At 39.3% G+C, this 22090-nt stretch overlaps 1 protein-coding gene across 4 annotated transcripts in view; it reads left to right on the top strand.

Moving 5' to 3' along the window:
• LOC127555970 (tumor necrosis factor receptor superfamily member 14-like) overlaps window positions 1-22090 on the top strand; it is a 659215-nt gene that overhangs the window by 345294 nt on the left and 291831 nt on the right. Inside the window, exon 1 of one of the 4 annotated variants that reach the window (XR_007952323.1) lies at window positions 19430-20146. The exons of 2 other annotated variants lie outside the window; for them this stretch is intronic. Coding sequence is in view for 1 of the 2 variants with exons in the window: in XM_051988756.1 (XP_051844716.1) it covers window positions 19969-20146 (178 nt within the window). In the remaining variant the exon portion in view is untranslated. Of the gene's footprint in view, window positions 1-19429; window positions 20147-22090 lie in introns of those variants that run through there. One more of the 4 variants, XM_051988756.1, reaches the window with a different exon arrangement.

A 22090-nucleotide genomic window follows, 5' to 3' on the forward strand; every position in this document is an offset into this window, starting at 1 on the left:
CCCCCTTGGGGAGAAGCCCCCTGTCACCCTGCTCTAGTTGTAGCTCAGCCTATGTGGAGACTGTCTGAAATCTGGAAAACTTTACGCCCTTTGACATAAGGAAGTGAGGATGCAGAAGGCAAAAGAGGCTCACCCTACTCAGATAACAGACCTGAAGGTCCCACCTGGGTTCTTCATAGATAAGATTGTGTCCTGGCAGTGTGGGTTCTCTCCCTTCTTGTTCTGTGTAAGCCTGTGTACAGGACAAATTTTTGTAATGACCAGCCCACCCTGGTGTAAGCACAATAATAATTGCTGCCAGTTATAAAGTGCCTTATAAATATTTATACAAGCCACCTACCCTACAGAAACACTTATTGTCTCTCTTGATTCTCACAACAGCTCTGAAAGGCAGGTGTGTTCTGATTCCCATTTTACAGATTTACAGATTCCCAATGATAATAACAATAGTCAACATTTACATATGTGCTGGACATGTAATAAAAGCCTTACAATTGTTATTTGAGCATCAGAACAACCTTAAGAGACTGGAGCCATTAAAACCCCCATTTTACAGATGAGGAAACTAAGGTAGATAAGGTAAGTGTCTCATCTGGGGTCATACAGCCAATCAATGTTTGAGGCTGGATTTGAACTTGTGGCCTTATGCTTTATCCACTATTCCAAGAGACAGCCTTGGGTATCCCTGTTTGAGACACCACAGACAAAACCTTATAAATGGAAGTTCTCTCCAACCAAATGGCAGGCCCACATAAACTGTGGAAACAGCATGAATTAGTAATGGATTATGTGTGAGGGGATTTGGGTTCAAATCCTGATGACTATTTCTGTGACCTTGAGCAAGTAGCTGAACTCCTGTGGGCCTCAGTTTACTTCCCTACTAAATGAGGTGAGGTCCTTTCTGGCTCTGTCTCTAAAATTTGACAGGGATGAGCATTGGGTTTAGATTCACAGGACTTTCATTGGAGTTAGGACTCTGATCCGTGCTAGATGAGACAAATCACTTCTTCTCCCTGCCTCAGTTTCCCTATCTTTAAAATGAGAGGATTACACTAGATAATTTCTGTGATCCATTTCTGTTCCAAATCCCAAGATCTTTCTGTTAGGCTTCAAGCACCCAGGATATAATTTCATAATATAGCTTGACACAGCATCCTCTACTTGTATACAGTAGGCACTCAATAGGTGCTAAATGAAAAATGAAATCCAGCTTATTTTATAAGCTTGTCATATGCCTCCATTATCAGTAACATTTTCTCCTACTGTGTCAATCCCACTGACCTGTAGGTATGAGAAAGAAAAGCAGGATCATGGGAATAGACATTTCACACTACTTCCCTCCAGCACTGTCCTATAGTGTTCCTTGAAATCTGCCTGCTTTGCCCTAGCAGTGCCTTGCAACTCCAGTACTTTCCCTCCTTACTTTCCCCAACTTCCTCCAAGGCTCGACTCCATTGCCACCTCTTCCAGGAAGCCTTTCCTGATCTTTTACAACATTCCTTCTCTTTCTTTCCTCATAGTGTCTTTTGCTTTCTCTGGTTTTCCAGGCAGGGTCTGGATACTGGCCCTGGTTGATTGAATCATTCAAAACTTGTTGAATTTTCTTCTAGAGCTACTTTGTGTCTCTTGATTTATCGTGTATAGACTTGTATCTAGTGTAGACCCTGCCTCCCCCTATTAGAATGTAACTTCTCTATCCTGAACATAGATCCAGGAGAGATTTTTAAAATTCATGGAGTCTTTCTCTTTGTCATAGCTGGCTGACTCTTTTAGGTGCTCAATCCCTTTTTAGTATTTAGTCTGCCAGTTAATGGCACACCCCAACCTCATGGCAAGTGTCTTTTCTCCTGGTTAATCCTGAGTTCCACTAGGGAACTTTTTTTTTTACTGTTGCAAATTGTTAAAAACTCCTTTCCTTGCTAACTATATGCTCTCCCAAAAATCTTTTTCACATTTACCACTCCTGGTGTCTATTTTACGTTTACATTTTGTCTCTTGTGTCTTCTCTTACCCTAACCCTAAAGTGTGCTGCCTCCCGACTCTAACCCTAAATGCCTCCCGACTCTAACCCTGTGAGTCTTCACATGTGAATTGATACCAAACCCCATTATTTGGGGACCTAATATAACAGCCAGGACATAGTAAGTAAATACTTTAAAAACTCTTGTTTGGTGCAACTGCTCAGTCCCCTCCCATCCTTGTACTCGGTTTTAAACAATCCAAACTTGTTAATGTTCCTTCCAGAGCTACTTTCTATCTCTTGATTTATCCTGTATAGACTTGTATCCATACACACTGGCTCCCTCTCTTAAACTGTAACTTCTCAAGGGTGGGGTCCTAATATAATAGCTGGCACATAACAGATACTTTAAAACTTTTGTTGCTTAGGGTAGCTGCTCAGTCCCCTCCCAGCCTTGTACTCAGTTCTGGCATGCAAAACCAGAAACAATCCAAACTTGTTAATGTTCCTTGCAGAGCTACTTTGTATCTCTTGATTTATCTTGTATAGACTTGTATCCAGCCACAGTCTTCCCCATTAGAATATAACTTCTCAAGGGCAGGGACCTAACATAGTGTCCGGCATCTAGTAGGTGCTTTAAAAATTCTTCCTGGTTGTTTTATTAATTGCAAGGTGCAGCTGACCAGTCCCAGTCCAGCCCATTGACCCCCAGGCTTTTATTTGCCCAGGTTCCTTTGGGAGCTGTGTGCTCTGCCTGGCAAGGTGGGCATGTCACTCTCACAAGCTGGTTGCCTGGCAGGTCCCAAGTATAGTTGTTGTGATACACCATGCAGGTTCCTTGACCTGTTGGGATGGGAAGTTACTCCAGTCCAACATCTTTGTCAAAAGTCCCTACTTGGGGAAGAAGTGGGAAGGGTACAACACAGGTGAGGGCAGCACTGATTCTAGGCATACCAGGGATGTCAACACAATCCCAAAATACTGAACAGAAAGGAAATGAGCTACTTTCACTGCTGGGTGATGACTAAAGATCATTTGAGAGTTCATATAACTAGTTAGCTAGTTAGCTCAATACATAGAGCATTGGACTTAAAACCAGACAGATTCATTGTCCTGAGTTCAAATTTGGCCTCAGATACTGACTAGCTATGTGACTCTGGGCCATTTGTACTTGCTTGCCTTAGTTTCCTCATTTGGAAAAGGAGATGGAGAAAGAAATGACAACTCTCTCCTATCACTCTACCAAGAGAACCTTAAATGGAAGTGGAGCCAAGATGGCAGAGTGAAGGTAGGCACTCACCCAAGGTCTCCCCCAAACCTCCAAATATCTTTAAATAACGACTCTAAACATATACCAGAACCTATAGAAAGACAGAGCGGAACAATTTTCCAGCTGAAGGTTGGCAGAAGAGGTCTATTGTGTAGGGTGGGTCAGGAACTAATCACGGTGTAGACGTATCAGCCCAAACCAGGCCTCACAAAACCAGGAATAGGCAGCAGTGGCAGTAATCTCCAGACCTCTCAGTCCACAAAGACTAAGGACAACTCAGCAAGACTAGGGGGTGAGGGGAGCCCCAGCACAGGATCAGGCTCGGGGGGTACTGAATCAACAGGGACATAAGCAGTGCTGCAGTAGCAACAGCAATCTCAGCAACAGCACTGGCTCCTTCCTGAGATCAAAGCTCAGGTAGGGGGCTGGGATAGTGGCCAGAGAACAACTGCACAGCCTCTTTAATGGCATTGTGGCAGGACTCTATGGCTTTGTCCATACTCAGATCTAGGTAGCAGTGTTAGCTCATAATATAGGTCTCAAGAAGGATTTCTAAAAACCCCTGAAGCTTGAGACATTATATCTTTCCATCAGGAAACAGAACCCTACTTTATTAAAAAAAATTATTAAAGCTTTTTATTTACAAAACATATGCATGGGTAATTTTTCAACTTTGACCCTTGCAAATCCTTCGGTTCCCCCACACCTATCTCCTTCTTCCCCCCACACCCTCCCCTATATGGCAGGTAGTCTAATACATGTTAAACATGTTAAAATTTATGTATACATATTTATATAGTTATTTTGCTGCACAAAAAAATTGGATCAAAAAGAAAAAACTGGTAAAGAAAATGAAACGTAAGTAAACAACAACAGAAAGAATGAGAATACCATCGTGTGATCCACACTCAGTCCCACAGTTCTCTCTCTGGGTACAGATGGCTCTCTTCATCACAAGATCATTGGAATTGGTTTGAATTATCTCATTGTTGAAAAGAGTCTCATCCATCAGAACTGATCATCATATAGTCTTTTTGCTGTGTATAATGATCTCCTGGTTTTACTCATTGTACTTAGCATCAGTTCATGTCAGTCTCTCCAGGCCTCTCTGAAATCATCCTGTTGTCATATGGAATAATATTCCATGACATTCAAATACCAGAATTTATTCAGCCATTCTCCACTTGATGGGCATCCACTCAGTTTCCAGTTCCTTGCCATCACAAAGAGGGCTGCCACAAACATTTTTGCACATATAGGTCCCTTTCCCTCCTTTAAGATCTCTTTGGGATATAAGTCCAGTAGTAACACTGCTGCATCAAAGGATGTGCACAGTTTGATAACTTTTTGAGCATAGTCCAAAAGAATGAAAAAATGAGGGGGAGGGAGGAATGTTTTTCCAATGTCTTACTGGAAAAAAACAAACAAACAAACAACGGACCTAGAAATATAGATTAATGAGAGATTTTTTTTAAATCATGGTGTCTTTCTCCACTTCCCCAGGACATAGAACCAGAGTTCTATGATGGGAATAGTTTTCTGTAATTTTCACTTTACTTCACTTGTTATACACGGGTACAGTACAGCACAAGAATGTAGTCATTATGAGAGTGATTGATAAGGTTAAGCTGTGTTGTGAGTTTCTGATTCCCAAGCCAGAAAAGACAACTCTGAATAATTTCAAGTATTAGCATGTTCATTATACACATCATATAGATATGAAAATCCTAATAATTTTTAAATTCCCTCCTTTCAACCAAAGGTCAGGATGACCCTGAATATTGATGGAGAACATTCACTTGAGACACGATTTTTATTTTCTATAAGAGTAAGTGAGCTACAAAATGAATGCTAAGGTGGATAATAAGGCAAATTAAGAAGAGAAATATCATATTAGGAAGATCCGGTTCATCATCAGAGGAAGATACTGAAATTTTAAAAGCCTCTCTTACCCCAAAGAGTAATATTAAATGGTCACTTGCCAAAAAGAACTCATAAAACTACATTATATGTAAGCCACATTAATTCATATTGTTTTCGGTTATTTAAAATAACTAGATAGTAGAAAGTTGGAATATTTCTGTGCTATAGGAAACAATATTTTGGCAAATTTAGAAAAGCCTTTCTGGGAAGGCCTCTGTGTTTTTGTCTACAATATACCAAATTGTCTCCATTTCCAGGGAATCACTTTGCCAAAGTTCCTCTCCATTGCCATCAGAGGTTTGCTTTCTTGCCCATTATAGTTCTATTGACATGTATCCAATAGATAGATTACTTGGTACCAGAACCATCTTTGGCACACGGTGCCCATCTGTTCAAAACTTCTCAACAGAACTAGCCATAGAATTGGAACATACAGGGAAACCAGCCTCCAAATCCATATTGATTCACTTGCCTTTATAGCATTGCAAAATTGTAGGGTACTGGACACACTAATTATCCAGAGAAGGGGGCCTGCACCATCACTGAGGGAGAATGTTTCTTTATGAGCCATTCCTCTCACATAGAGAAAGACCATAGTTCTCTAAACTAGTAGATTGCCTGGAAATTTCAGCAATATTTTCCATTCTTTTTTTATGCCAACCTGCAATATACTGAAATCATAATGAAAAAATTTATGATATGGAAGGGATGACTGTAATTAAACATGCACACACACACACACAACACACACAGTCAGACAGACAGAGACAGAGACAGAGATTTTGAGGGAGAAACCTGAAAAATTTGGGATAAACCCAAACTGGCTTCTCCCTATATATTATGTTTCAGGCTGAAGTGTCCCACCATGGAAAGATTTATGATCCCCCTTGAGCCTGATGGGTCAGTCACCAATGTTCCTGTATAAGAAACTAGACAATAAGGAGCATCAGATTGGCTAAGAAGAAGAATGTCCAAGAGTCAAGACAGTTGGAAACCTAGATTGTGCTGTTGGGAGTATAGTGAAATTTCAAGGCCAAATCATAGTCTCTGTCTGTCAGTGGGACAAAGTTCATCCCCAGCAATGGTGGCCATCTCCCACTTGCATCTCCTCTTAGCTTTACATTTCATATGACATGTGATATCTAAGAGAGGCTAAAAGTGTCACCTCCAACATTCAGTTTTGATTGGTTGCTATTGCAGAGCAGAATTTTGTAGGGGAGGCAACAGAATCTGGGTTCTGAGAAGTCAGATTAACTATGAGAATGTACCTGGACAGAACAGAATCATCTTTCCTAGGACTAGTATGAAGAGGTAACTGTATACCTGGTTATTTGCATAAGGTTTATTTTGTATTTTTTTATGGATATATATGTATGTATATGTGTGTATTGATTTATTTTTTCCCTTTCCTCCTCCCATCTTCCCCAAGAAGGCTACAATTAAGCATAGGAGTATATCTCTGTGTGTGTATAGATATGTTTATCTATGTAGATATGTGTGTTACACATGATACATATATATAAGCATACCTACACATAGATATTTATAATCATAGTCATACACATATTAACATTCAAATACATCTATGTATGGCTGTACCACACTGATTTATCCTCTGTTTCTCTGAAAGTGGATAACATCATCCTATAGAAGTCCAAGTCTTTGCATGCTTTTCTAAATCTGCCAAAATATTGTTTCCTATAGCACAGAAATATTCCAACTTTCTACTATCTAGTTATTTTAAATAACCTAAAACAATAGGGGTCAATGTGGCTGACATATAATGTAGTTTTATGAGTTCTTTTTGGGCAAGTGACCATTTAATATTACTCTTTGGGGTAAGAGAGGCTTTGTAAATTTCAGTATCTTCCTCTGATGATAAACTGGATCTTATTCCCATAGTAACTTTCTATGGTTGGGCATAATGTTCTTCTCTAAAATATAATTTTCTCTGGGAGCAGGTTTCTCAAGGGGCTTCTGGGAGCAACCTTCCTTTCAGTTCAGTGTAATAATTACCCCAAATGCAGCCAGGAATTAAAGTCCAAATCCTTTGTTGTCTCCTTCCAAATAGCCCAGTTACCTTTCTTAGAGACCTATCTCTCTCCTTGGTTCCAAAAGGTCCTATCACTAGTCCTTTGCCTCTGCCAGCTTCAGCCTCCACCCAGAACAAAGGTGGAAAATGGAATGAATCTGTCTCTGCCTCTGAGTGTGGGCTTGTGTGTCTGGCCCTGAGACCTTCTTGCTTATATGCTGTACACTGAGTATACATCAATCATTATATCACTGGGAAACTATTATTTGTTGTAGGATTAAATCAATGCTAAACTAGAGTTAACCACTGTCTCCTCAATTCCACTTAGTACCTTGTTTCAAGTTCTGGCCCATAACATCTCCTTGTAGGATCAGATCAATCATACTGAAGCATGCTAAATTAGATAATTATTGTCTCTATGAATTCCACCGTCTTAGTACCTTATAAGAATCATAACAGTTGGGTTCTTTCTCTTTTGCATGCTATTTTTTTTTTTTAATTTGTAGCAAGTTGTTGGTATAGTTGCCTATTGTTCTGGGATTTAAGGGTTGGTAACTCTGGTCTCAAGTCTTCATTCAATTTTTCTCTCTATCCTAGACTTGAAACCAAAAACTCTGCCCTTCTGTAAGAGCCCCTAGCCAGCAGCATCCTTACCCCACTGCTTCTGTACTCACCGAATATGTGCTGATTCATTCTTACCCCAGTCCAAGACTTAGCAACACAAATGGGCCTGGCCTTCTTATCAGCTGAGGTTCTCTCAATCTTCTTCATTTTTGATGTTGACTGCCCACATAGTCTCGGGGAGGATAATTACTGTGGCTGGGGCAGAACATTCCTTCTCATCAAGCTAGTTACCTTCCCTCCTTTGTTTTCAAAGAGAACTAGCCTGACAGTATTTACATTTCATAGGTGCCAAACCTGAGTCCTGGTTTCTTTCTTTGGATCTTCTCCAGTTGTCATAGGTGACAGCTTGTGCTGTCCCCATTTATTATTTGTTATTATGGTTCTACATTTTGCCCTGAGATACAATTTCGCCTTTTTTTGTGGGTAAAATCTGGAGAGCTCTGGATTTTCTGATCTAATCTGCCATCTTTCCAGCATTTTCTCCTTTGATATTCTTGACGCTTTGTCCTTCTAAATGAATTTTGCTGTCATTTTTTCTAACTCAGTAAAATAAGCTTTGGGAGTTTAATTGGTAGGTCATCGACTATATAGATTAGGTAAAATTATCATTTTTATAATACTGGCTTTAACTATTCCTGGACATATTTCTTCAATTATTTAAATGATTTATTTTTGTGCAAAAAGTTTTTTCCCTAAATAATTTTGTTCATATACTTCCTGGGTTTGTTTGGGCAGATGTATTTCAAGGTACTTTTTTACTGTCTAAAGTTATTTTAAATTAGGTTGTCTTTTACAATCTCTTCTTGCAGGGTTTTGTGTGATTAATATGTATACACACATACACACATACATAGATATAAATGCTGATGACTTCTATGGATTTACTTTAATATTCTGCCACTTTGCTGAGATTAATGTTTTAAAAAACTTTTTAGTTGAGTCTTCAGGATTTTCCAAATATGCCATTAGATTGTCTTCAAAAATGGATAGATTTTTTTTTATCGTTGCCCAGTCTGATCCCTCCCATTTCTTTCTCTTCCTTTCTCTTCTATTATTATTAGGACTTCCAAAGAACTATTGAATAATATTAGTGACAGTGACTATCGTTGTTTCACACCTGATCTTACTGGGAAGGCTTCTAGCTTATCTTCATTACAAAAACTAACTTTGGTCTCATTGGGAATGGGTTAAAGAGGGAATGGCATATATATCTAAGAAGGTATAAATGTCTTTGAAATTCAGAAATAAATAAGATGTCAAAGGGATTGTGTGGGGTGAGAAGATAAGGGACTCTTGGAGGAGTGAGTAAATTAAAGAATAGGAAGGCAAGGTGATGAATAGAAGTAATGTAGAACATTAAGAAGGGACAGGGGAAATAGGGTGAGAAAGATAATGAGGGAAAAGAAGAAGGATCATCAGGAAAATACACAACAAATAATTGTAGTTTAGAATGTGAATGGGACAAATTTACCCACAAATGAAAACAGCAGATTAAAAATGTGAATTCAACAATATGTTGCTTTCAGAAAACATTATGTGAGAGACACACAAAAACAAGATAAAGGTCAGGAGAAGAATTTAGTATATATAAAAAAAATACCTAATAATTGTGATCTCAGACAAAGTTTAAGTTAAAATAGATTTAATCAAAAATAAAAATAGAGAAACAACTCTATGTGTCTGTAATTTTATTCAATATTGCTTTACACCATTTAAAATACATAGACAGTATAAAGTACCTAAGTATATACTTGCCAAAACAGACACAGAAACTAATTGAATATAAACATAAAAAATCTTTTATACAAATAAACATAGATCTAATAACACTTTTTATGAGCCTCAGTTTCTGCATCTAGAAAATAGCAATAATAATTTGTCCTGGTATCTTGTTTATATATAGTTGTACTCATTATGTTTCCCCAATTTGATTGTGTTCTTCTTGATAGTAGAGGCTGCTTTTCCATTTTGCAGATCACACAGAAATGGGATTAAAAAAAAAAAAAAAACACCACATTATTGGATGTCTGAATCCAAAAATATATTGCCTGGCTAGGTTATCAGATGAGGAAAAATAATGTTTATGAGAAATCACTTGACTAATATTAATTTGTAATGTTCCCTTCTCAGTCAAAGGCTTTCTCTTTGAATGGCTGAGATCCCACCCCCACCCCCACCCCCTCCAGTCTATTCAGTGTGGGCTGCCTTCTGTGCTCTCACTGCCTGCCTGCAGTCTGTACCTGATCTCATTGTCCCCACCTACTAGCAAAAACAGATCTTTTCTGGCAAATTTTGAGGATATCTTCTGTTGGTAATGTATTTATGGGTTTTTTTCAATGAAGCACTAATTCCGAGGTCTCATCATGAAAAAAAGTATTCTGAGGGCAAGAAAGAGCTTAGATAGATGTGTGTGTCCTCTCCACCATCTTGCCCGAAAGTCCCCAGTCATGACATTTTCAGAACTAAGACCATATTTATAATTATGATCATAATTTTATAATTAAATAAATAAAACTCATAATCACCCATGAGGTATGTGATGGTGTGCAAGGCATCTGCTAAATTACAAGGTCTTCCCCTCTCTGAGTTCCCCTTTTTTCCTCCTCTCCAGACAGCCACATCTTACCTATCTTATGAAATGGGATTGGTTAGCTTAGAGTAGAGTTTCTAATTTGTTCCCCGACCCCAGAGAAATTGAACTTGCAATCTTAAAACCTGATATAACCACTGATTTTCTCCTTCCTCCCTGGATTGAAAACTGAGAATTTTCCTGTAAAGAGCAGAGCAGCAGAACAGAATTAAGATGTTCTGTATAGATTCTTTAGCAGCCTAAAGAGAATGGCCAAGATTGAGCACATCCAGAAATTACAAAAGAGCCAGTCAAGCTCTCTTTAGGGATAAAATGATATTGTCTCATGGGCCCTTTTGAGTAAACATCTTTCCATCATTCCTTTTCCCACCCTTCATTCCTTTAACTGTCAGTTAACTGATACAAATCAGTTAGGTATGAAACACACAGGCCCTCTGACTAGGCTGAACCTAGATGAACCAATGGAACAGAGCCAAAGGAAGCCAGTCCTTGAATCTAAGCTCAGAGAAGTCAAGAAGGGCATAATCACCTCCTTTTGGGGGTTCTTACCTTGCTGAGATGTCAGGGAGGGCTTTTGACTACCTATGTTCTAAAACAAAAGAAAGCAGGAGGTGTAATGGGCAAGAACTCTGGAGAAACAGAATTGTGGCAAGGATTCTTACAACAAGTTAGATAGTTAACTATTGGTAGAATTGATAAGATAATGGCTATCTAGTTTAGCATGGTGATTAATAGTTCTCTACTTCAGTATGACTGTTTTACTTGTACAACAAATAATGGTTCCCTAGTGATATAATGGTTGTCTTATACTCAGTATGATGAATGGATTTAATTGTAATAGAAAGTTTAAGAGGTCAGAGTCAGATCTAGAGATAGACTCAGAGATAAGCAGAGAAGACAGAAAACTGGAGGCTGGAAGACAGACTCAAAGATAAAGATCCCTGTCATGGCTGTTCTGTCTCCTTCACTTCTCCACTAAGACCAAGGCTCATCTGAAGGTCCCTGAGAAAGCTAGCCTAGCCCCAAGCAATGGAGACAGACTGTGAGGGAGATAAAAAAGACTTTGGGCTTTATTCCTGACTATACTTGTGTTGATTATTCTGCTGATGGGAAAGCCACCACGAGGATGAGCAAAGATAGAATGTCTGTGGCTGACTTTGTCCTCAGTTTAAATAGCTTATTACAATTACAACAATTGTAGAACTAGTACATCACCATGCTAAGTACTAAGTATATGTAAACGAGAAAACCATTGTTTCACCAATTCCACTGAGTTAACACCTTGTTTCAAGTATACTTCTTTCAAGTATACTTCTCCAAAGTTCTGCCTTCTACACTGAGCACTAGTTATTTAGGAATATATAGAGGGGGAATGGGCAGGGCAGAGGTCCTGGGGCCAGATCTGATATGTAACCACAAAAAAAAGAGTGGAGAAAAAAGGAGCTGCTGTAACTTGACTCACGATGTGTGGGAGAAGAATTCAGAGGTGGCTCCTGAGCCACCTGCAGAGCCTGGCCCAGATTTCTTCCAAATGTTTTAGTTTTTGTTTCAGTCCCAAGTGACTCAGATTGAAGGTAAATAGCAATCATTTCTGCTTTGACCAGAAACCCTAAGGATTTTCCCCTACCCTTTTTTTTTTATTTGTTTGTTTGTTTCTTTTTTTGTTTATTAGATTTTTTTTCTGACCAAATGAAAGTGGAGGTTCTTTGCCTCTATTGCTACCTAACCTTAATCACAGAATGGGTGTTGCCTCAGTCAAACAGAGACCTACATAATTTAAAACGTCCAGGTCTCTCTGCATCCAGAGTCACTCCCAGTCATACTGATTTATATCTTGCCACTGAATCCAGATGGCTCTGGAGGGGAAAGTGAGGAAGGTGTTTTTGCATAACCATCCCTCCCTTCAGTCTCATTCACTTGCATGTCATGGCATCAACTCTGATCTCATGGTACTGTTGAGGATTAAAGGAGTCCCCAATAAGTGAGATCACAAATCAGTGTGGTGAGATGTCTCAAAAGAATTTGCAGGTTTGAATCCATCTGCAAGTCAATGGGCAAAGTTTATTATAATTGTAATGCCAATTGAAGCAGGCTAAGATCCAAAAGAATTTAACAAAGAATCAGGAGAAAGAAGATAAATTTATAGGACAAAGTTAGAAAGACCAGAACTTAATGTTGCTTATTTACTAATTTTATGGCTTACAGGAAGGTTTGAGGGTTGGTCTATTCACTATTGCTCAGAAACTTAACCAACAGATTGTTTATCTGACAGCAATGTTGTAGGACTATAGTATTCCTAAAGCTGAGGGACCTCAGGATTATTGCTATATTTTCCCTAAAAGCTAGGGGAAGAACTATAGAACTATAGCATCTCTAAGACCAGGGGACCTCAGGTTAATTGCAACACTTCACTAAAAGCTGCACCCCATCAGTACCACTGACTAACAAATTTTCAGAATGCAAGAAATTAAGGAAGTTTAAATTTCCACAGAAAAACTAAGTTTCAATCTCTTAGAAGCCTTGAGCAAACAAGGCATATGTGGACTCAGTCAATCAAAAAGAGCTTTGTGGTTTTGAGAAAACTACATGTTTAAGATAATAGCCCATCTAGCCCAAATTGGTTGGGGTCAATGACCAAACTAGATCAAATCAATATTGGGATTGCTTAATAGGCTAATTGAATATTAAACAACACACCCCACTGTATTGTTTCCACTGTGTTTCCACTGAGGTCTTTACCCATTAACTGTGGGCATCCCTAATGCTCTATCTTAGGTCCTCTTCTCTTCTCCTTGGTGATCTCATGAGCTCCCATGAATTCAACCCCCATCTCTGTGAAATTGATTCTGATTTATTTGTCTAGTCCTAACCTCATTCCTGACTTCATGTCACTTCTCCAAAGGCTTACTGAACATTTCAACTTGGATGTCTGTCTGTCTCTGATCATGCATGGAGGCAGAAAGCACTGGGCCAAGATCAGACAAACCAGTTGTAAGGCCTGTCCTATAGAAATCCTTATCTCAACATGTCCAAAATTGAACTCATTATTCTTTCTCTCTTCCTGTGAAGGATACCACCTTTTCCCCACTCACCCAGACTCCTCACTCTCATCCCACTCTCATCTCATCAGCCAAGTCCCTTGATTCTACCTCTGCAACATCTCTCCAATTCGTCCCCTTCTTTCCTTGGACACTGCCACCATCTTGGTGCAGACCCTCATCACCTCACAACTGGATTAGCACAATAGCTGCTGGTGAATCTGTCTGCCTCAAATCTATTTGGAAATAGATAGTTCATCTCTACTACTAAATAAATCCCAGGAATTCCCCATTGCCTACTGGATCAACTATAAAATCTTCCATCTGATCTTTCAAGTCCTTCATTGCCTGGGCACTTCCAACCTTTTATCTTCTCTGACATCATCTCCCAATACCATGTCTTTTCTGAGGCTGCCCCCAAACCTGAAATTCTCTCCTTCCTTGTCCCCTCCCCTAACATCTCTGACTTCCTTCAAATTTCATCTAAAGACCAGTCCTTGCCCTCATGTCCAACTTTTCAAGACCCTCTTTGGAGTTTTCTTGCCAGAATCACTGGAGTGGTTTGCCATTTTCTACTGCAAGTCATTTTATAGATGAGGAAACTGAGACAAACAGCATGTACCCAGGGTTATATAGCTAGGAAGTACATAAAGCCAGATTTCTACCTGACTCAAGGCCCAACATTCCATCCACTGCACCGACCAGCTGCTGCACTACTTGTAGACTACCTAATGTTATACTTCTCCAATTAAAGAACCTAATTATACCTCACTAACTCATTAAATCTTTATTAGGGTTAGCCCATCTGGTTCTGTAGGAACTTGCCCCACCTTAATGGTTGATTGTATGCTTCTTGATAGAAGAGGCTGCTTTTCAATTTTACAGATCAAACAGAACTGGAATGAATAGCCACATTACTGGATGACAGAATCCAAAAAGATATTGCTTGGCTATGTTATCAAATGAGGAAAAATAATGTTTATGCAAAAACATTTGATTATTACTTTGTAATGTTCCCCTCTCAGTCAAAGGCCTTCTCTTGCATCAGCTTTAGCCAATTCTGGCTAAGAAACTTAGCTAGAACCTGCATTTCTCTTCCTAATGGACAAGACCCAATCTTAGTTAGGTCCCTGTCTAGGGAGGATTGATATCTATTTTTGTTCCCTTCATTAGAGTTTGGGACAGCCTAGCTCATAACAGAGAAAGGAAAGTAGGGAAGAACCCTGATCAGGGTGCCCAGAATAATAAAAGAAACTGAAAACCCATGATCCAACTGCTCCCAAGCTGACCCAGAACCATGAATGGCTATTCTTTGAGGCTAACTATCCAACCAATTCTGAATCAAAGTTTCTCTTCCCTTGTCTTCTCTTTTCTCATCTAACTCCTCTTTTTAACTTCCATATATGACACTGTTAAAATAAGATGGAAGACCAGGTACAAGGGTGGGATAAGATTGGGATGTAGAAGTGACAGAAGTGGAAAAGGGCTGAAGGACTAGTCCCAATGTCATCCTACCCTTAAACTAATGCCTCTTGCCTGTCCTCATTCATCTCAGCTGCTCCACCCAATTTTTACTTATTAAAAATATTTTTTCAATTAACAAAAAACATTTCCTCTCCTTTCTATCTTGCCCCCTCTGCAATAAAAAAGAAAAACAAAAGCCTTGTTTAAAATACACACACACACACACACACACACACACACACACACACACACACACACACAAACAAACACACTCACACCTCCTTCTGAATATTGGTCTCCTGACTCCCAGTCTGGGGTTTTTCAATTGATCTTTCTTGGTGTTCTCCTGGCCAGCAGCTCCTTCAGATCTCTTACCAAGCACAACTTACTGTTTGTTTGTTTGCTTTTTTTTTTTAGATTGATTCAGTTGTTCCATCAATTCAAACATTATGAAGTGCTATACTATGTGAACAGGACTGTGTTGTTACTAGGGGTCACAAAATGAACATCAAGAAGGATGAACTTGGGCAAATCATTTAATCCTGTCTCCCTCAGTTCCCTTACCTATCCCCCTGACAGAGTTACATTCCTAAAAAACTTCTCTGCTTGCATGACACCCCTACTAAAAAAAAAATACTGGTGGCTCCTATTGCATCTAAAATAATATTGAAAACTCACTATCTAGCACTTGAAAGTCATTACTGCCTACCATTACTCCTCCATTTCAGCCAATTGGCCAACTCTCTGTTCCCTGTTCATGGTATTCCATCCTCTGACTCCCTGCTGTGGCACAAGGGTATACAAAGCCCTCCCTTTATGGCTGCAGTGTACTTCTCTGATCCAGTCATAAGTCTTCTTTTCCTCTTGAAATGATCTTGTATTATATTCCCTGGACTTAGTCTAGAATCAGGTTGCATCTCTCCTGTGGAATATAGATTCCTTGAGGATGGACACCAGGTAGTAGCGATAACTGTGTTTTTTGAGAGGCACCCTTTCCCATTCTCTCAGCTGTGACATTTTCAGAACTAAGACCCTGCTTATAACTAGAGATCAGGATCCTTGAAGATGGGGACTGTCCCTCATGGTGATCCTCATTATTTCTCTTCCCACCTTCATTCACTTACTCTTTTCTCTGGAACATTTTAAAATTCACTCATTACTCTACTTGTTTATTAGCTCTAATTAAATCCAATAAGCATTTATTAAGTGTCTACTTAATATTGTACTAGGTGCTAAAATATAAAGAGAAAATAAAAAAGCAATTCTGGACCTCATGGAGCTTACATCCTAATGGGGGAATACCCCTTCTAATTAGAAAATTATACATAAGATTACTTGAGTAGAGAGACCTAACTCCAACACTGAGGGTATCTGGAAAGGTGTGGGAGTTGACTCATTAGCCCAGTCTCATTCACACTGATCCTGAGATGCCAGGAAAGGGTCGAGTGCAAGATTCTGAGCTGAGCCAAGAGTTACCACAGCAATCTAACCTCCCGGATGTAATGTACATCTCTGCCCCCACGTTCAAATTATGGGGGAGATTCTGCAATTGATAAATGGTCAAAGGATATGAATAATTTTCAGATGAAGAAATAAAACTATTTCTAGTCATATGAAAAGGTGCTCCAAATCACTACTGATCAGAGAAATGCAAATTAAGACAACTCTGAGACAAATTAAGACACTACACACCTCTCAGACTGGCTAAGATGACAGGAAAAGATAATGACAAATGTTGGAGGGGATATAGATAACAAAGTGGTGCAATGGAAAGAGTGTTGTATATGGAGTCAAGAAGATCTGAGTTCTAATCTAACCACAGGCACTTCCTAGCTGTGTGACTTTCTTTGTCTTTGTTTCCTTATGTATGAAAAGAGCAGGAGAAAGAATGGGCAAACCACTCCAGTAACTTTATCAAGAAAACCTCAAATGATGCTTTTAAAGAATTTTAAGTGATAAAACAGCAAAAAATAACTAGGACAAGAAAAAAAAATTAAGGTATCAAATAGCTCCTGTAGACCAGAGACCATTTCATTGTCTCTGTGCCCCAGTACCTAGCTCACTATTTGCTGCCCCCTGTGGGCACTTAATGTAGAATGTCCATTGATTGGTAGGTCTGAAGAGATGGAAGAGAATGTAGACATATAGAAAGAAGAAATATCTCACAGAGGAGAAAAGGAAGGACTTTTGACCCGTGGAATTCATACAGTGGAGCCTCACAGAAATGGAGGGTGGAGCTTTTGTGGGCCTTTTAGTAAAATCCTGCAATTTGGGGTTGAAAAGTATGGTCAGTAGCCCCACTCACAACCCAATGTGCTGAGAAAATAACATATGGGAGAAGCATAAGATAGAGAAACTAACTTGTCCCAGCTCTGGAGAACTAGCTCCCAACACTCCATAATTCCTTGCAAAAGTGATGAGAAATTCTATTCTGAAGGACAAAGCTCCCACTTGTAGAGGGCCCCACATGATGCAAATCCCCACATATGGCAAAGGTTATCATGTTTTGTCTTCAAAAAAAGTTCTCAAAGGCTGTTTCCAGGAAAGGATGAGAATGACACCATTGCAGAATCCAACAGCCCTTTCTCAGGATTCATAGAAGTAGTGCCTAAGAAAAATAGAAAGATACAAAGATGGGTTGGATCCTGAACTTTGAACAAAAGATTATATGAACCAGGACACCATGCCACAAGACACCCTGGATTGTCTGCTAAGCAGTCAGTAACTTTCAGTCCTGTACTTGCCTAGTGAATACTGTCAGTCACTCACTCAATCAACTTTTATTAAACACCTTCTGTGTACCAAGCACTATCAGATTCCTCTATCTAAAGGAGATAAAGACTGCTTTCCCAGTCCAGGGACTGAGATGTTAGCAAAGCTAACTCATACAAGGTCAGCGAGAGACTGGACAATTTGTCAGTTTATAAACTAGCCCCACAGAATTGGGGTGGTGGGGAACAGGACTCTATAAGGACTATTTATCACAGCCACCTATTGCCCATAGGAGAGTTAGTTGGAGTTTCCAATGAGCAGGTGTGTGGTGTTCTTCTTTTCTAAAATATAATGGTTCTCTGGGAGCAGGTTTCTTGGGGAGCTTCTGGAAGTAGCCTTAGTTTCAGTTCAAAGTAATAATCACTTCAAATGCAGCCAGCTGTTAAAAATTCAGATCCTTTATTGTCTCTTCCAAAATAACCCGGTAAGCTTTCCTTGCTTCTGAGAGCTCTTGTTGCTAGTCTTTTGCCTCTGCCTTTGTCAGCTTTAGCCTCTCCTCCTCTGAATCCCCAGTTCTGCCCGACTGCAGTGTCTAGCTTCTCAGTCTCCTCAATAGACTCCTCAACTTGTGAATCTTCTGAAGTCTCCTCACTGACTCCTGACTGAGGCTCTAAGAGCTTATAAGATCTCTTAAAGGTGTGAACCCAAAGGTTGACTCCTTCTCTGAGTGTGGGATTGTGGGAAGTGTAAATGTGAATCTCCTGACTTGTGAATTCTAATGTGTGAACTCTTAAAGGTGTAAACTTAAGCATTGTTTCTATAAATTCCAGTGAGTTAACACATTGCAAGGATTCTAACACAGGTGGAGAGAGCTGAGAGGGGAGTGTCTATGGTGAGAAAAGTGAGAAAAAGAGACCATCAGTTGTATAGACTTTCTGATTCAAATGTAGACGCTGAAAGTGCAAAGGAAACCATATGGATTATTATAGGGAAGGAGAATTAAACTAGGGGCCAACTCTGTTCATGCCCAAACCTGCTACAGAAATACAGAGATTATTACATTCAGCCCACAGACCTTGAATGTACGGTAGCCAACCTGGAATGTACTGGTGGCCAACTCACATGTAGGAACAAGTTTAGCATAATTCTGGAGTCAGCCCATTCCAACTTCTAGCACCATTGTAAAGCAGAGAGATTGGTCAGGGACTGACTGGATGACTATTGATGACTATGATGAAGGATGACTATTAGATCAGTCACTACACTAAGGTGTGATACAATTAAGTAGTCTGAAGACACAGTTATAAATGTTATATAGTAGTATTTTCTAGGTGACAATGGGAGGCATTCTTCTGTGAAAAATGCCTTGGATGTAATTGCATTTCTATTGATGTGCATGTAGATAATTGCATGTTGAAAATGGTTTTTATTTTCTGTTATGTTCATTTGATTATGTTTTATGTCATATTTATGCTATAGCAAGGCCTGTTAATTGTAGTACATATTGGTACTTATAATTCAGTTGTGTTTTATATAGGGAGCTATTCATTTTATTGAAGCTGGATGGTTTTGCTTGGTTATTTAGCTATCACTTTTAATGCACTGCTTGAGATATATGTGTATATATATATGAATATATACAGACACACACCTACATACACACATAGACATGCATCTATGTCCTCCAAAGAAGCAGGTAGAGAACTAGGCTCAAAGTTAGAAAGGCTCTAATGCAAGTCTTGGGAGTTGCATGATGGAACACTGCTGTGTATGTGTGTGTGTGTGTGTGTGTGTGTGTGTGTGTGTATTGGTGTGATCAACTTTTCCCCAAGTTCTGTCTAAGAAAAATAACCTAAGTTTTTTACCAAGCTGAATGACTCCACACTTTTCATCAGAGACACAGAGGAGGTCAGGTTTGGCAGCTCAGGGATTCATACAAAGGTGAGAGGGGGAGGGAGTGCAGAACTGAAAACAGGTATCTAGGAATACCCCAAATTCCAAACTTGTCTTGTAGAAGTTAGGAGGGGAAAATTCTGACTATCTGTGACCTGACCAGGATCCAGGGGAGACTGTACCATGAGATAGAAGGTGCCTGAGGAGTTTTACACAAAGGTAGGGTGCATGAGATTGCATTCAGGGATCTGGTCTGTGAGTAGCCTGGAGTGACTAGAAACAGTGGGAGGAGGGCTTTTCTTTCTTCCCTCCCCTTCTAGCCTTTTTAAGCTTTTTGCTGTTGGTTAGTTAGTTAGCTAGCTAGCTAGTTAGAAAGAAAGAGATTCAATCCTAGGATCCCAGGTCTGGAACAGGAAGAAATCCTGAGGATTTTCAAGTTGTCTCCAGTCATCTAGCCAGTGAATGACAAAATCAAGATTACAGCCCACCTTTCCTGACATCTTGGATTATTCTTTCTTCCTTGCCCGCATTACCTTCCTTTTCCTTGCCCAAGATACTCATCATGTTGATGGCTCATGCACTGGAGTGTATGTAGGACTTTATGAAGCTGACGGGGAGTGCTGTTACCCTTGCGATCCAGGTAGGTGAGAGAATTTCTTCCTCTAGGACAAATCATTCTCTTTCTCTGGTAAATGGATGTCTCTTCCAAGCTCTCTTCCTTTCTTCATGTGTCCATTCAAATTCCAGAATCATAGAATCTCAGAGCTTAAAGGGACCATGAGGGGAGGGAGGGGGTGTTCTCAGAGTTTAGAGGAATGATGGAGGAGCACTAAGAAGACAAACAATTTGATTTAAGCATAAAAGTGTGTGTGTGTGTGTGTGTGTGTGTGTTTATGTAAAACATTTCCACATTAGTCATAATGTAAATGAAAACGGACCAAAAACCAAACCAGAAAGATAAAGTTTAAAAAAATATATGCTTCAGTGTGAATTCAGATTGCATCAGTTCTTCCTCTGGGGAGAGATAACATTTTTTAATATAAGTTATATAATAACTTATATTATATATATAATATATATAATAACTTATATATAATAAGTTATATAGTCCTTCTATATAAGTCCTTATATAAGTCCTTCACAATTTTCTTGGATCATTGTATTGCTAAGAATAGCTAAGTCATTCTCAATTAATCATGTTACATTATTGTAACTGACCAAAAAGGGGATTCCCACAACTCTCATCACTGCCACTAGAACAACATCAATGTGACCCAGAGGAAGCAGACAGCATTGGTCAAGGATAATTAGGTTCTCTTAGTCTATCCAATGAAAAGGCTCAGGTTTTTTGTTTTTTAAACCCCAAAAAGTCAGAAGCTGGTCAGGTTCCACAAGCACATGGTGGGAGCTGGAATGGCTCCCAGGTGTGTGTCTGGGACTAAATAAATGCTTTCTCTTTGTACCTGAGGATGTCTCTGATTAGTTAATTTTGGAAACGGGTCTAGAACCCATTCCACACAAAGTTCATGTAAGTATTTCGAGGTTTTTCTGGGTACTCCCTGCTCATCATTTCTTTTTTTAAAAACTTATTTCCCTGAAAAAAAAAAAACAGAATAAGAAAAAAGAGAAATAGAGAAAGAATACAAAACAAAAGAGAATATTGTCATGTGCCCAGAAGAACATAAAGGAGAATTCAAAATATATAACAAATTACTAAATCAAGAAAGTACACACACACACATATAAAATCAAAAAAGTGTATATATATACACATAGAACGTGTATATATATACCTATATATACATATAGAAAGTGTGTGTATACACACACACACACACACACACACACACACACACACACACACCCCACATATATCTTTCCTATCCCTGTTGACTTATTGCTTTAATTCTGCTCCTAAACTTGTCTTGCTATTGTTTAACCTCCCCCCACACCCATGGATTTCTTTGTTGTCTTTTTACTACACCCTTTCCTTTCTAGTAAACCCATCCCTCCCCCCTTATTTCTTCATAGATTTTTGAAGGTGCTATAGTCTTCATGGTGTTGAGGTGTGGGAATAGGGGGAGAAATCCCCTCTGCTTGGAGAGGCAAGTCCAATGAGAAAAAATTTGCAAACCCGAATATGTGGCAAAAAGGAAGTTCATTAGGAAGGAGGCTTTCTTAGTGGGCAAAATTCCTAATTAGAAATTTAACAAAGGTGTCTTAACAGACCCCTGTTTTATAAGTCCATCTTGGCCTGGAAGCTGGGGAGCAGTTTGAGCTGACTATCAGGCTGGCATCTCCAATTGAATAAGCCACTAGGAATGGTCCTGGACTACTTTTCAATTCAATATAGGGTACAACTATTCCTGGCCAAGATTTCCAACTGAATGAAACCACTTATCTTCATTCCCTGAGGGGGGCCTCTCCCAGAGGAGAGTTTCTCAGAATTCACTCCCATTGCTTCCCCCCAAAAGTCAAGGGGAACACAATTTGAATCAATGATATATATGTAGTGTTGCATATTTAACTCATTCTTGATGTGAGTAGGTTTTCAGAACTATGACCTCTCTTCCCTCCTCTAATA

Source organism: Antechinus flavipes, chromosome 3, assembly GCF_016432865.1.
Source record: "Antechinus flavipes isolate AdamAnt ecotype Samford, QLD, Australia chromosome 3, AdamAnt_v2, whole genome shotgun sequence".
In the NCBI taxonomy this organism is placed as follows: Eukaryota; Metazoa; Chordata; class Mammalia; order Dasyuromorphia; family Dasyuridae; genus Antechinus; species Antechinus flavipes.